This window comes from Maniola jurtina, chromosome Z, assembly GCF_905333055.1.
Source record: "Maniola jurtina chromosome Z, ilManJurt1.1, whole genome shotgun sequence".
NCBI lineage: Eukaryota > Metazoa > Arthropoda > Insecta > Lepidoptera > Nymphalidae > Maniola > Maniola jurtina.
Window position 1 is genome coordinate 678,992 of NC_060058.1, and position 14,838 is coordinate 693,829.

Below are 14,838 nucleotides of genomic sequence, written 5' to 3' on the forward strand. Positions count from 1 at the left end.
TTTTCGCTTTAAAATTATTTATTGTAACCTAAATAAAAAAAGGTATATAGGTAAATAAAGGTAGGTATATTTATTCCAAACTAGTTGGACACTCCCTGTTGCTTCGCCGAACCCAAAACTTAATATATATATACCACTTTAAAACTATTTTTATTTCGAAAACATATCAGTTCCGAAAGTTCTAGACTGATTATGTTAGGAAGCTATGCACCTTATAACTAAATTTTGTCCAAAAGGAAAACATTATGAAACTTGTTAAAAAGTATTGTTATTGTAGACATAAATCTAAAGATTTTTACTGATTTGGCAGTATATCAATAAAAAGAAAAATAAACACAATATCTGGTAAAAACTGTGCCATGGCGTATCAAAAGACACATAAGATTCCTTTATAAGAACGAATAAATTAAAGTGATTGCATCTTATTTTTAAAATAAAATAATCATGTTTGACAATATGGCTAATTCTGTTTTACCTACACAATTGACAAGTCAAAATCTAGCACTATCCTTTTCCGCCAGGAGCATTATGAAAGGGATTACATACATTTAGACCTGTTATCCCAATTAGTTTATTCAATTCTTTATTTACATAAGTGGGTGTGTGCAAGTGTTAAAAAATTCGAATTTACGATCATCCATATATTTAAGTCTTATAAGCCTTTATTTATCTAAACTTCATTCTAAAATTTATTAAAATCCATTATTAATTGATACCGCGTTGGTAATATTTGTATAGCTTTTATTTCTTATGCAAGTAGTATGATAAAATGGCCTATATTATGCCACATAATGAAATGACATTGGCATAGTACAGTTTTATGGTCAATGCTAAAAAGGACTAGAACCCAGAGCCGTGAAAAATCCTTGGTTGGGCCACACTCTGTTCAAATCGAAAAACAATTTTAAAATTGATTGATTAAAAAATGATTTTGTTAACAATACAACGTTTTTCATATAAGAGATGTATATAAATAAAATATAACAATATTTACTCTTTATAATAATTCATACCTGTTGTTTACATGGTTTTAAGATTATAATACAAGTATATGTATGATTTTTCGAGCTGTTAAGTACACGTAAAAAATCCTTGGTTAGGCCACACTCTGTTTTAAAAACTATTGATTAAACAATGATTTCATTAGCAAAACAACGTATTTCACATGAGAGATGTATAATGATTAAAATATAACAACATTTACTATTTATATTTGTTTGTGTATGTTTTTTCATGCGTATGATTCTTCGAGCTGTTAAGTACACGTGAACTAGTTTAAAATCAACATAACATGCAAATAATTATACTCCAGCCGTAACAGAATTGTGCATTTGACCACTATGTTCAATCACATCCGAATTTGCTGATAAATAACTTTAAAAAAAAAAACAATTACATTATTTTCAATTCATTTAGGTGTCATGTTGGAAAACGGATTAAATATAAAAACGGATAAAATATGGTACAACTAATTCTGCTTAAAGTAAACTTATATGTATGTCTTATACATGCATTTTAGAGTGCAGCCACACGATGCGTTGCGTTGGCGGCGCGGCGCCTGAGCGGTGCCGCTGCGGCGTGCTACATACAAATCCTTCAGCTCCAAAATGTTGAATCCTTATAGTGTTGAATTTTGCAATTGCAATATGTTGAATCCCAAAATGTTGAATTCGCAAAATGTTGAATCTTAAAACAGAAAGGAATCAAAGACTTACCATCAAAGTTGTCCGTTTTAGACCATTTTTGTGACAGGGGCTATCTCAAAAGTCCCTGAATCCAGTTTATGTTCTCATTAGTGAGCTATTTACATACCTTCACTTGGCCGCATATGTGAATTAAAAGCTTACTTTTAAGATTCAACATTTTGGGGATTGAAATTCAACATTTTAGGAATTCAACATTTTGAGCCTGAATAGGGGTGGTGCGTTGCTAAATACTAAAATCCAAAGCGGTGCGGCGCCGCAACGCACCGGAATCGCATCGTGTGGCCGCAGCCTTACAGACTTAAGAAAATATAAAACTGACGTCGTCAACAAAGTATAAAACTGAATTAGGAAACAACCGGATAGGTTATAAAAGTCGAACGAACACTCAGTTGCGAAATATTCGGTGCATACTATCCTTTGAAGTCCCTGCATGTTAAAATTTGAGCGATTTGGCAAAAAGAGCCACAGTCGCTTGCGTCTTGTCTCCGTTGAATCGCCTCAGTTCCACGATCGCCTGAAAAGTTAACAAGCGTAAGAATTAAAATGAATAGAAAATTTATAATTAGGGTTCCGTACCTCAAAAGGAAAAACGGAACCCTTATAGGATCACTTTGTTGTCTGTCTGTTTGTCCGTCCGTCCGTCTGTCCGTCGTGTCTGTCAAGAAAACTCGCGAAAGGCGCTCCGTGCGCCATAGCCGGAGACGCATTATTACAATAACTCAACTGATTGATTTTACTCAATCAATCAATCAATCAGCTTATTTGTGTCCACTGCTAGACATAGGCCTTCCCGAGAGCGCGCCACCACACACGATCCTCCGCCTTCCTCATCCACCCACTCGGTCGGAGGTCGTCCCACCATGCGCTTGCTGATACGCGGTCTCCACTCCAGAACACGTCTGCACCAGCGGCCATCAGTTCTGTGGCAGACGAGGCCTGCCGCATTCGTTGAGCTATGTCGGTCACTCTGGTTCTCCTACGAATTTCCTCATTATGAATTTTGTCTCTCAGAGAGATCCCCAACATAGCCCGCTCCATACACGCTGAGCGACTTTCAGCTTGTGGACAAGTTTCAGTGCCATACGTCATCATCGTACGTAGGACAAACTCATTAACTTAGATTTTATTCAGTGAAATTTAATTCAATTTACAAGTAGTTTTGGAACTGCTGAATCCTTCTTACCTGTTCTCTATTAAAGCCAAGGGCTACAATTTCTTCCACCTCTGTTTCGCTAAACCTATCCGTCGGCAAAATTGTCAAGCTGGGATTCGCGAGTCCTGTCCAAAAAAAAAAAGGACTATAATAATTAAAGTGAAAACCTCTTCGCATCAACGACATGCTCATTTCAAAAGAAACAAAATTATACTCTAAAATGTACGTTAAAATTAATATTAAACACTGAGATGTACAGTTTAATTGCATCAAAATCAAAAAGCCTTGATAGCTCAACAGTTAACGGAGCGGACTGAAATCCGAAAGGTCGCCGGTTCAAACCCCACCCGTTGCATTATTGTCGTACCTACTCCTAGCACTAAGCTTTACGCTTAGCGGACAAGTCACCTGAAGATAAGTGCTTACCGCCGCCCATGAACATTTGCAGCACCAGAGGAACCGCCGATGCGTTGCCGGCCTTTCAGGAATTTGTTGGTCCGCCTTTTGAATAACCCCATGTTGTAATCTAATGGTAATATAGTGTTAGTTGCTAATAGATGGTTGTTAGACATACCGATTCTCTGATTCGTCGGCTGGCTCGACTGCTGACCCTGAGACGTTACAGTAGGAGCGCCTGTTGTGGGCGGTCTTGCAGTCCCCGTATTCTCTATAACAGAAATTATTTATAAAGATCAATACTATAGTTTCTATAGAACAACTACAAACGAATTTCTAAATTAAACTAGTACAATACAGATAACTACTAACAATGTTTTAAATTACATAAAGCATGAGTATAACCCATTTTCCATTTTTCTAAGTAACATATACGGTACACTTTATTTTAGAATATCTATCTACGAGTTAACAGAGTTTAGAGCTTAAATACCTCGTTTTAAAGCTCAAGTTTATCAAAACATTTACAACCAGCGTTCCAAGCGGAGACCTGATAAAATTGAAATCGGTGGTACTCAATTTTGTACTTTAAACATATGATTTTTAAGTCTATTTAACTCAGGCATTATTAGACGTTGGAATTCTATCAACGTTGGTGACGTGAAACCTCATACATGTCAAAATTGATGAACTATTTGAATTGAACTATATTACCACTAATTTTTGATTATGAGTCAAATCATTTTACTTAATAATTATTAAGTATTATCGTTCAATCAGGCCGCGCTGAGCAACGGATCAACATGATTTTAAGGGTTCCGTACCTCAAAAGGAAAAACGGAACCTTTATAGGATCACCTTGTTGTCTGTCTGTCGTGTCTGTTAAGAAACCTATAGGGTACTTCCCGTTCAAAATTAAAATTCAAAATTCAAAATATTTTTATTCAATTAGACTTTTACAAGTTCTTTTCTTACTTTTAATCCATGGAAATCAAAAAGTTCCCACGGAATTTTTGAAGAGACTAAATACACGCGTACGAAGTGCAAGCATCTAGTTCTAGAATCTAGATGATTCTAAAATGATATTATTAAACATGGTTTGTATACAATTATTATTTACCTTAATGACGTTTTAATAGCTGCTTTCGATCAAATCACAGTATTAAATGATTTTACTTTGGCCTGAAAACTTCTATTCACTTGCTAAGCAAAGTGATAGTGTAAATAATTATGATGTATATATCTTTGTAGATATTTTTATCCTGTACATATAATATTTTCCTTAAACCGTGGCCATCCTTTTAGGCCAGCTAAAGCATAATCTGTCAAACACTACAAATAAAAAACACTATAAATTATCTTGTTCTACTAAGGCAGTTGTCCGACTACTGACGATTAGCGAGAAACGAGTTGTGCTAAAAACTAGAAACGAGTTGGCGAGCAACAAGTAGCGAGTATACTGTTAGGATAGTTTTATCTGAGCTATGAGCGGGGCGAGTCCGATGGGCGAGTAACCATCCGTTATACATTAGTTAATCTCTGCTCAGTAGTTAGTTAGTTAATCTCTACGTATATTGCGCGCGTGTTATAAACGCAAATAGAACGTCGCTGAGCGAGTTTTTCTTTGATAGCTCTTGTCACGACGAGAAACTAGTGAACAGAGTTTTCACCGGTTCTAATAGTCAGCGATCAACGATTATGTACTATAGTTATCTTATTGAGACGTAATAATACAGCGATTGTACTTTTGTTCAGCGAGAAAATAGTCGATAGCTATAGTCGATCGCTCCCACGTCAGCGGTGGGCCAGCTGCCTAATGAAGAAGGCAAAGCCATGCATTCGTTTTACCATTTTTATTCAAATTAAATCATTTAAAAATTTCATTTTGCAAATAAAAAAGCAGTATTTATAACAACATTTACAACATAAAGTATTACCTTAATTCTGATGCAAAAAGATATTTGTATGTAATTTCTGAGACTGATTTTATATGCTATAACAACTTATAATATTTATGATTTTAAGCGTTGTCAATAATTTAACATAATTTAAAAAACCCCTCAAATTCTAGACGAGCGACAAATGATGCGATAGAATTATAAGATATTCAAAATTATAATATTGTTGCAAAGTTAGTGCTCAGTATTCATCTCTATTGTTATTAATTTACGAGACTTGAAATAGCAAGCACCCCGGGCGCGCGGGTCACATACCAGATGTAGCCAGAACGCTAGCAAAAAACGAAGACAGGTGATAGTGATAATGATTACTGATAAGATACCACAAAAATACTACAAATTTCAATAGTTGACGATATGAAACATCTGACAGACGCTAGAGGTCAACGAACGTTCCGTAAATAGGTCACTCGGAGTCAATGTCGCGTCATAGGTGGGGCATTGACCCGAGTTTTGCACGTTATACAATGCGAGCGCTATAAAAGGCATATGGTTATTGGCATTGGATTGTGATAAGGTAGTATAATAAGACGCTAAGTTTTTGCTAACGTTCTGGTTACAACCTGTATATGGCACTCGAACGAAACGACGCTTGTTGTATTCCGTTTCATAGAGTGCCATACATTTAAGCTGGACAGCACAGTTAAGCAAAAGTAAACAGTGGCATCGATTCTGATGTCTTGTATGTCTCTCTCCAAACTACATTAGAGTGTCTAAATCTCTTCTTTCTTTTCAATATTGTTAAAGGGCGGAAAGTAAATTTAAAATTAACAACTTGGAGTTTTAGTGCTATTCAACAAATTTTAAACACTATGCTACTACTACTGATATTAGACCTGCGGGGTAATTCGCTAACTCAGTGTTCAATGACGGCCACCAAGCTCTTTTGACATTTATTTCTAATCCCTTGAGGGTTTTCTATGAAATATCATTTTACTATCACTCGGTGAAGTAGCAATGTAGAATCAACCAATGTAAATTTGGCTCCGTGGCTGTCATTCATTGTTGAAAACTGAGCTAGCGAATCCGCGGGCTTGTGCGACAGTTTTATATGAAAATAAGTTTGTCTGTCTTTTCTTATCGTATTGGTAGGAGGGGGATGAGAACACTCTAAAATTTGGTTGCCATCAGAATCAGTACCGATATAGGAAGGCAGTATACTCATTTCTTTTTTGCTCGACCTTGTTTGGACTTCTCGAGAGCTTCCTTGACCTGTCTCTCTTCATGGTCCCGGGCTGACTGGTTGACGATCTCATCCTCTGAGAAACCGGAGAGCCTTGCGCATTCTGGAAGGTCGGACTCGGGCAAGAAGGGCGTCTCCGTCCCCGTTGTACCGATGCGAAGCACGTTGCGTTTCAAGTCTATATTGCACTGGAATAGAACAAGTTTAATCCATCTATACCTTTATTTTTTATAAAAAATCCGTCAGTTTCCCGTATATCTCACTTGCGCTGGTGCTCATACATGTCGCGCTGTGGCAGTCGCACACCACACCACACAGCACAATGTTGTTTGTATAAAAACAACAACAACAGAAAGTTAGCTCAGCACAGCACAGCTTAGCATAGCTCAATTTTGTTTGGTCACCCTAAGAAGTATATCTTTAGGCTTGTGCTATAATTATAGTAAATTTCACTGATGTCTTTTTGCTGGGCTATCTCTTTAGACCAAAGAAGGAAAAAGACGAATAATGTGATATAAATAAATAATTTAAAAAAAAAATACCTGGTGTCTCTTCAGCATATCGAGCCCCAGCAGCATATCCATGGGCTGTTCCTCCAGAACGGAGAAGGAGGTGGTGAGGAAATCCTTCTCGATCCTCATTTGCACCATGTGTATACGCCCAATGATCCTTTGCACACCAACACCCTTCGCTATGCCCGCCCATCTGTACCAATTCAATGAGTCAATTAATACACAAGGTCATATAAAGCGGTGATACAGACTATGCCAGGAGTCTGACGCACATGTTGCATTTAACCTTTATTTTTCTTTTCTTATAGGATCACTTTGTCTGTCTGTCTTGTCTGTCAAGAAATCCTATATGGTACTGGCCGTTGACCTAGACTCATGGAATTTCTGACCCACACTTGCAGTTTTTTGAAGAATACTAGGCCATGTTTACTACTGTTCCCCTACCATCGCCAACTAAGTGTAAAGTTTGTGCTAGGAATGTGTAGGATAAATACCTGGATTTAGGCAGGATAGGTCACCGGATGGTCTGGAGTCTTCCCTTTCTCGTTTTCCGTGGATAGTTTCTTCGAAGCACAGATTCGCAGAACACTTCACTTAATTTTAAAGTTTATGCGAATTTAATTTATTTACTTAGCGTAGCGTTTTTACAGTTTAATAGCGGGTTTTGCGTGATTAATTTAGCGTTATATGAGCTTTTTACACAAGCGGCGCGTGGCGTTTGTATAGCGGGCGTCACGCAGTTAGCGGGTTTCAGACTCGACGTGCGTAAACGCCGGTTCAAAGGTAACTGACAGGTGCGGGGTGTAAGAGCGGGTAATAGGATGGAATTTTATGTGTGCGTGAGTGTTTGTAGTGTGTATGTATGATAGCGTAATTAAATATATAATAATAACTTAAGTAACTAGAGGGCGCTTACAGAATGGATACGACACTGGTGCAACTGGTGGAGGTTACAACCAACAACCTTTCGGATTTCCATCTGCTTCTTAAGTGTTGAGCTTTTGATGCTCTATCATTGCTTGTTATATTTCACACATCTGGTACCAGGCCAAAGATATGATTTTCACAATTACCTTGTATCAACCAATCTCATGATGTTGCATCGTTCAGCACAAGCTGCCGACATAATGGTCGTTTGCGCACCGGAGTCAATGAAAGCCTTTACTGGAAACCTGTAGGGAAATATCGTCTAATCAATAAAAATCATAATGATAAATAGTAGATTGTACGAGTACAAGTGTGTTAAGCAGGCATAGCCAACTGCTATAGTGACTAAAGTAACTCAGTGAAAATATCAGCAAATAAAAATCATCAAATCATTCATGGTATGTACCCGTTATCTAGAATTTAATATGCTATCGACATTTGCACGCCGCATCGCAGTTCCAAGGAAACACGAGGCCGAATGCGCTGACAGAGTGTAATCCTAGGTACTGCACGTGCCACGATTTCGGTACTTTCGATTATTAGATTTAGAATATTTGGCTAAGTTTAGAATATAGGTACGGTCAGCTTCAAGATTTGAGTAGCATTCTGCAAAACTTTTAGATAGAGTAATTTTATATTATATTTTCATATAAATTAATATAGAAGGTATGTAATTATATAGTCTAAGATGGAAGCAATATGGCAGTTTAAGATAGCCCATACCTATTCGGTTTTTACACTGCACTGGTACCTTAACGCTCAATCGGTCTGTAGTAGTGCCGCCAACCGTAGTTACGGCTGTAATCTAACACCTGACCAGATTAGACATAATTATTTAGAAATTAAAAATTCCCAAATTACGCCTGCTAGGACTTGAACCCTGGATCTGCTACTTATAAGACCACATCACTCACTAATGTGCCAGGTTGATAAAGTGTTTCAGGATGATATTGACTTACCCGTTAACATGACAATTGATATACAGCATAACAACAGTTCCAAATGTCTCCGGGTTGTATTCCATCGCTGCTTCCATATTAGCTTCTATGTTCTTCTGTCGGATCTCCTCTGCAATCATACGCTGGGCTTCTGTGTCGAAGGGGTCCGAATTCATCATCCTGTGCCAAACCATATTATCACTTTTTTTTTTAATTTAGGACCTCTCTTTTAATAACAATATCATCATCTTATTACATTGGCGGCTCACTACTGAGAACAGATCATCCTTCAGAGTAAGAAGGGTTTAGGTTAGAGAAAAGGAGAAGTGCACTACACATGCCTTTGAGACATTATGGTCAACTCTCCGGCATGCAGGTTTCCTCGCGATGTTTTCCTTTACTGATAAGGTAAGTGATATTTAATTACTTAAAAATACATATAACTTTGAAAGTTAGAGGTGTGTGCCCCGGATCAAGCCCCCATCTCCTGAATAGATGGCTGAGTTTTAACCACTAGGCTTCCACTGCTTTTTAATAATAATATAATATCATAGCACAATTACATTGTAAACTGAATCTATAGAAACAGCAACCAGAGTTTTTGCTGGTTTCTTGTCAGAAAAAGTAGTAAGATGCATTTGATGATTCAAAAAAAAAATAATCTTTCTGTGTATTTCTATTACAATAATTTGGAACTAATATGGAATTTGAGGTCACCTTATCCGTTGCTGCTGGCGTTCAGTGCGGACTGATATTTGTTCCCGGAGGACAGACGCAAAGGTATCTGTGGAAAACAGTCATTTTGAAATTATCATGATCACAGTATAAATGGCTGATGAGACTTCATTTTTACGGTTCCGTACCTCAAAAGGAAAAATGGAACCCTTATAATCACTTTGTTGTGTGTCTGTCTGTCCATCCGTATGTGGTATCTGTTACGAAACCTATAGGGTACTTCCCATTGACCTAGAATCAAGAAATTTGGCAGGTAGGTAGGTCTTATAGCACAAGTACAGGAATAAATCTGAAAACCGCGAATTTGTGGTTACATCATTAAAAAAAAATGTTTTTCAATTTTTAAAGTAAGATAACTATACCAAGTGGGGTATCATATGAAAGGGGTTAAAACACCTGTACATTCAAAAACAGATTTTTCTTTATTTTTATGTATATTATGTTTTTGAGCAAAATGTTGGAAATAATACCCAAGTATGGAACTCTCAGTGTGTGAGTCTGACTCGCACTTGGTCGGTTTTAAGTGTGGACACTAAAGCCAGCAAGAGGGCCTCTGAGAAGAGTTTCTCAATGGAGTGAGTCACTGAAACAAATCTGATAATACTCCACCAGTGACTGGTGTAAAATGAATGATACTTTTTTTTTCTCTCCTCTGGCTTTACATTTAGCCAATTTATTTTTATTAGCCAATGTCAAGTTTGTAGTTATTCACTAGTTAGGGAAACTATATGAGTATGGACTTTGTCTGTGCCAGTGCTCTGCGACACACGCGCGGCGCTCCCCAGTCAATTCCACGACCAAAAAACACCAATGAAACACAAAAACTGGCCACTTTTAACAAAAAAACACTCCAAAAAGGTACCGCACGCGCGGCAGCAAACGCCAACACAGACCTAAATAATACTTACCAAGATTGCCACTTAGCAATGCATCAGCTAATCTTGGGTTGTTTTGTTTGAGCAAAGCAAGTTGGTCAGGGTTAGCCAGGAACATTTCCCTGATGATGCGTGGGTCTTCCTCTACGGGTGCAGTCCTGGTAGCCATAGAGGTACTGGCAGCGCCTTGCGGCACATGAATATTGCTGAAGTCAAGGTTTGCCAACCCAGTAGGTAAAGCTGAAAATAGATGATATTTTTTTTGTAATTTATTGATTCTTGATTCACATTGCCAAAAATGTGTTGCTGATGGTTTCTGACAATGCTCAAATGACAACTTTATTTTCATTTTAAAAACATTCTTAGTAGATATGTGCATGTATGTGACAGAATGTCAGTATTGACAACAAAAGAACATGACAATGCAGTTTTTAACAGTGTTATTATCACGCTAAGTGCGTGGAATGTTATTGTAAGTGGTTACCTTGGTTAGCATCGTTCGCATTCAGCGTGGAGTCCGAACGTGACACCATCCGCAGCATCACAATCACGTCTCCGTCGTGTACACCCAGCTCTTTCAAGGATTTCTTGTCGTTAATCATAGGTTTCCCGTTGAAAGTCAAAGTAATACGAGACGCGGGAAAACCTGATTCTATTTCACAAAACGCCTTAAAATTCTCCAACTCCAAGTCCTCGGACACGTCGAGGACGAAAATTTCATCGTTTAACGTGGAAACTGTTACTTTCATTGTGAAATATTGATGATACGCAGAGAATGAGCGAACTGTTTACTGTAAACTGTTGGACTTGTACGCGGCACTGAGGTATGTGTTATTTATATTTCGGGAATGACTGTCCAAAACATTGTAGGGTACGCACGCGTTTGGAAAATGCACAGGTTTTTCTCAGAAAACACGCACAAATAAAACTTTTTGATTTATTCCTACTAAATCCCGAAGTCCGAACTTCGCAAAGGTCTGCTCTATACGTATAATTTATGGTGGCAACTGGCAAGTGTTTCCCTGTGTTGCCAGATGTCGAAAGTGTTTTCTCCATGTTTTCTCGTACCATGGATGTCAAATATCTCGTACTTTTGGAAGATAATCTCGTAGAACTTTATAATTAATGAAGATTATAGTTTAAAATTTAAAAATCTCCTAATATCTGCATTTTACACAGTCCCGCAAATTACTAGGTACTGCGCTTGGCCGCCGTTTTAGTGACGTCAGTACTAGACTGAAGTTTCGAGCTGATGGTAGTTAGCTATATTTTCATTTTGGCTGACGTAAAAATGACGTCATTTCGATATTAATGAGATATGGTCCCAGCGCAATAGCAATCTGTGGGTCCTACTAGCTTTCGATTTTTTTTTCTTTTTTAAAAAGAATATTATCCATGTTAAATGACTAATATTCCCCTTTCCTCTCCAACTAAGCGTCAGGCTTTGCTAGGAGTAGGTACGACAATAGTGCAACGGGCGGGGTTTGAACCGTCGACCTTTCGGTTTTCAGTCCACTCCTTTACCGGTTGAGCTATTGAGGCTCAAAGAGTAGGTTTAATCATTCCTTGAAGGCGTAGCTTTCAAATGAAACGAATAGTACAGTAATTAATACGCCATCTAATTAATAGACATTTTAATACTATTGAGTATTGACTATAACTAGGTTACTATAAAAGGTTGATGTAATGAAGCTAGTGATGGGCTTAGTCGATCTTTTATTTTATTATTTTCATTTTGTAATTATTTTGGCTAGAAAACATGGCGCATGCAGTCATCATAGTTAAAAACTCGTACAAAAGTGTACAAGATTTTATTTTTCTCGTATCTCGACTGCTAAATCTCGTAATCGTACATCTGGCAACACTGCGTTGGATTTTATTATTTGAAAGCCTCCCTCCACCTTCGACAGATGGCGTTATTGTAGAAACCATGATTCAGTACCCGATAAACCGACAGATGGCCCTTGCCAGTTACCTAAAGTAAACTTTCTTCAATGGATAAAATAATCCGTTTTATAAATTCAGATCGATTATCCTTAAAATATTATTTGGAAAATCGCTCTTAATTACAAATCGGATTATTTATTTAATTTTTGGATTTTAAAGAGTAAAAATAAAACACAAAGTATAATTAGTTTTATATTTATCCGGCATATACCTACCGGCAAGGTCAATTTAGCATTCCGGTAGGTACGATGCCGTAGAAACCGATCAGGGATATGTGTTCAAGTTATCTTGCTTCCATATTAGACTGCATTATCACTTACCATCAGGTGAGATCGCAATCTAGAGCTAACTTGTATCAGAATAAACAAATCGTATAGTATGTTTTTACCTACCTGATGTTCAACGAAGCCATCTAGACAGAGCAATTCTGGGGTAAGGGAGCAACCAGAGACGGCCCCAGTAATTCCGGGACCTATATGACTAGAGTCGTAGTGGTCGTCATTTACCACAAGATCAAAGGCGTCCGAGTACTGTGGTCAAAATTCTACTGAGTCATTCGAAGCGATTCGCTTCCCCGTTTCAGGGGGCACGGCAGTGCCCCCGCCAAGACGAGCCAAACGCGGCGGCCGGGGCGCTACGTACCTTTTTCTCGAAGTGTTTCGCCGTATTTTCGACCCGTCATAACTTCGGTCTGGATGACGCTAGAAAGCTGAAATTTTCAGTATAAGGTGTCCTCAGCAAATTTACCAAATATACCAAATATCAAATATCTAGCTTTTATGGTTACAGATTTATTGATACCTAAAATACGCCGATTTCGTCCCTCACTGATGATCATCAAAACCTCTAAGGTACTTCCCGAAGTCCTAGAAGACTGAAATTTGGTATGTAGACTAGAAATAGCATACAAACTACAGGAAAATTAAGACTTTGGAAATTCCCCCCCTCTACGCCTCTTATGAGAAAAGCAAATCTGTAAATTCTGTCGCTAGAATGCTGATATTTTCAGGATAAGATGTCCTTGGCAGATTTATTAAACGCACTGAGTATCAATTGTCTAGCTTTTATAGTTTCAGATTTATTGACAGTCAAACTTCTAGTCTGTAATTCTAGGGCACTTCCCGAAGTCCTAGAAGACTGAAATTTGGTATGTAGACTAGAAATTGCATACCTACAAACTACAGTAAAATTAAGACTTTGGGAATTCCCCCCCTCTACGCCTCTTATGAGAAAAGCAAATCTGTAAATTCTGTCGCTAGAATGCTGATATTTTCAGGATAAGATGTCCTTGGCAGACTTATTAAACGCACTGAGTATCAATTGTCTAGCTTTTAGTTTCAGATTTATTGACAGTCAAACTTCTAGTCTGTAATTCTAGGGCACTTCCCGAATAGACTACAGGCCCATGTTCAAAAATGGATGGGTCATATGAACCACCAGGTGACGTATACAGGACGATATAAGAGCATAAAATAATAAGATTCAGCACTATGCCGTCACTTGTAAGCTGTCCAACAGAGTGCTGGTGAGAATTCAAAAGTGCAGGTAGAGTGAGTACATTTTGGTCATATATTTTTGTACGGCATTTTTACCATCGATAGATCCATGAAAAATAATAAGAAAGCGCGCAGTGCCGTAAAAAAATGGTGCGCCACAAAGTCAGTAAATTTTTTGATTTTCTGACCTTTTCCGGGGTAAATTTGGTCATTTAATTCTGTACGGCACTAGTTTCATACTGTTTCAATACAGCCTCTAATCCATTATTCCGCAACGCCGTACAAAAATCATGCGACAAGGGGAAAAAATTGAGGGTAGCAACCCCCTCTCTTTCCGTGGTCCGGGGGATGATTTGAAACAACATAAAATTAATTTATTTTGAAAGTGTTTTATGCATAGATAATATTTTTTTACATGCCGTACATTTTCGTTGGTCCAAAGGTTTGTAGGGGATGTGGATATTATATACACACCCGTTCACTTCAATTAGACGGCATAGTGATTTTATCATATTATCAATTGTTCTCTTCAAAAATATGTTAATGCCGTACAGTATCAGATGGCCATAAAGTACTACACCCTTAAAATGGTAGCGTCATTTTCATCAGCCTAAAAGATATGGTCTGCATTAAAATGTACGGCATATTTTTTTCCTAATTTATTTATCTTAATACTATTTAAAACAAGGGAAAAGCGTAGAAAATTGCTATATTTTATTAATCTATGAATATTTAAACTTTTGCAATAATTTGAAAAATTTCAGTTTTTGTATTTCTCTATAATTTTTTTTAGAACAGTTTCTTTTGAACGGCAATACTATACAACAATAGTATTTTACACTATCATGTTAAAAAAAAAGTTGCCGTACAGAGTCAAATGATTTTACAGCTTTAAAAATCAAGTATACCATGAAATTAAGATAATTATTGATACACATTCAAATGAACACTAATTTTTTGACGGCATTATTTTTAATAGTACTTTTGAGTGCTAGATAATGTTTTGGAACCA

General features: G+C 37.4%; 1 protein-coding gene across 1 annotated transcript; it reads right to left on the bottom strand.

The window, feature by feature from the left end:
• Window positions 1–11,398, bottom strand: LOC123880025 (protein DDI1 homolog 2). Its single transcript, XM_045927908.1, has 10 exons — window positions 10,868–11,398; window positions 10,417–10,623; window positions 9,491–9,557; window positions 8,795–8,953; window positions 7,982–8,080; window positions 6,939–7,101; window positions 6,395–6,584; window positions 3,434–3,526; window positions 2,890–2,984; window positions 1–2,220 (listed from the first exon to the last, which is right to left on the bottom strand). Exons 1-10 carry the CDS (start codon window positions 11,130–11,132, stop codon window positions 2,140–2,142), a joined length of 1,419 nt encoding a protein of 472 aa, XP_045783864.1. The 5' UTR covers window positions 11,133–11,398; the 3' UTR covers window positions 1–2,139.
• Window positions 11,399–14,838: the final 3,440 nt, after the last annotated feature.

What these genes read in the sequence shown, in the direction of transcription:
- LOC123880025 (XM_045927908.1), bottom strand. Translation starts at nt 11,132, where the DNA reads ATGAAAGTAACAGTTTCCACGTTAAACGATGAAATTTTCGTCCTCGAC. An exon ending in ATCAATTGTCATGTTAACGG is followed by an intron (nt 8,081 to 8,794) that starts GTAAGTCAATAT and finishes ATTTCCCTACAG; the next exon opens with GTTTCCAGTAAAGGCTTTCA. An exon ending in TTGGCTTTAATAGAGAACAG is followed by an intron (nt 2,221 to 2,889) that starts GTAAGAAGGATT and finishes TTAACTTTTCAG; the next exon opens with GCGATCGTGGAACTGAGGCG.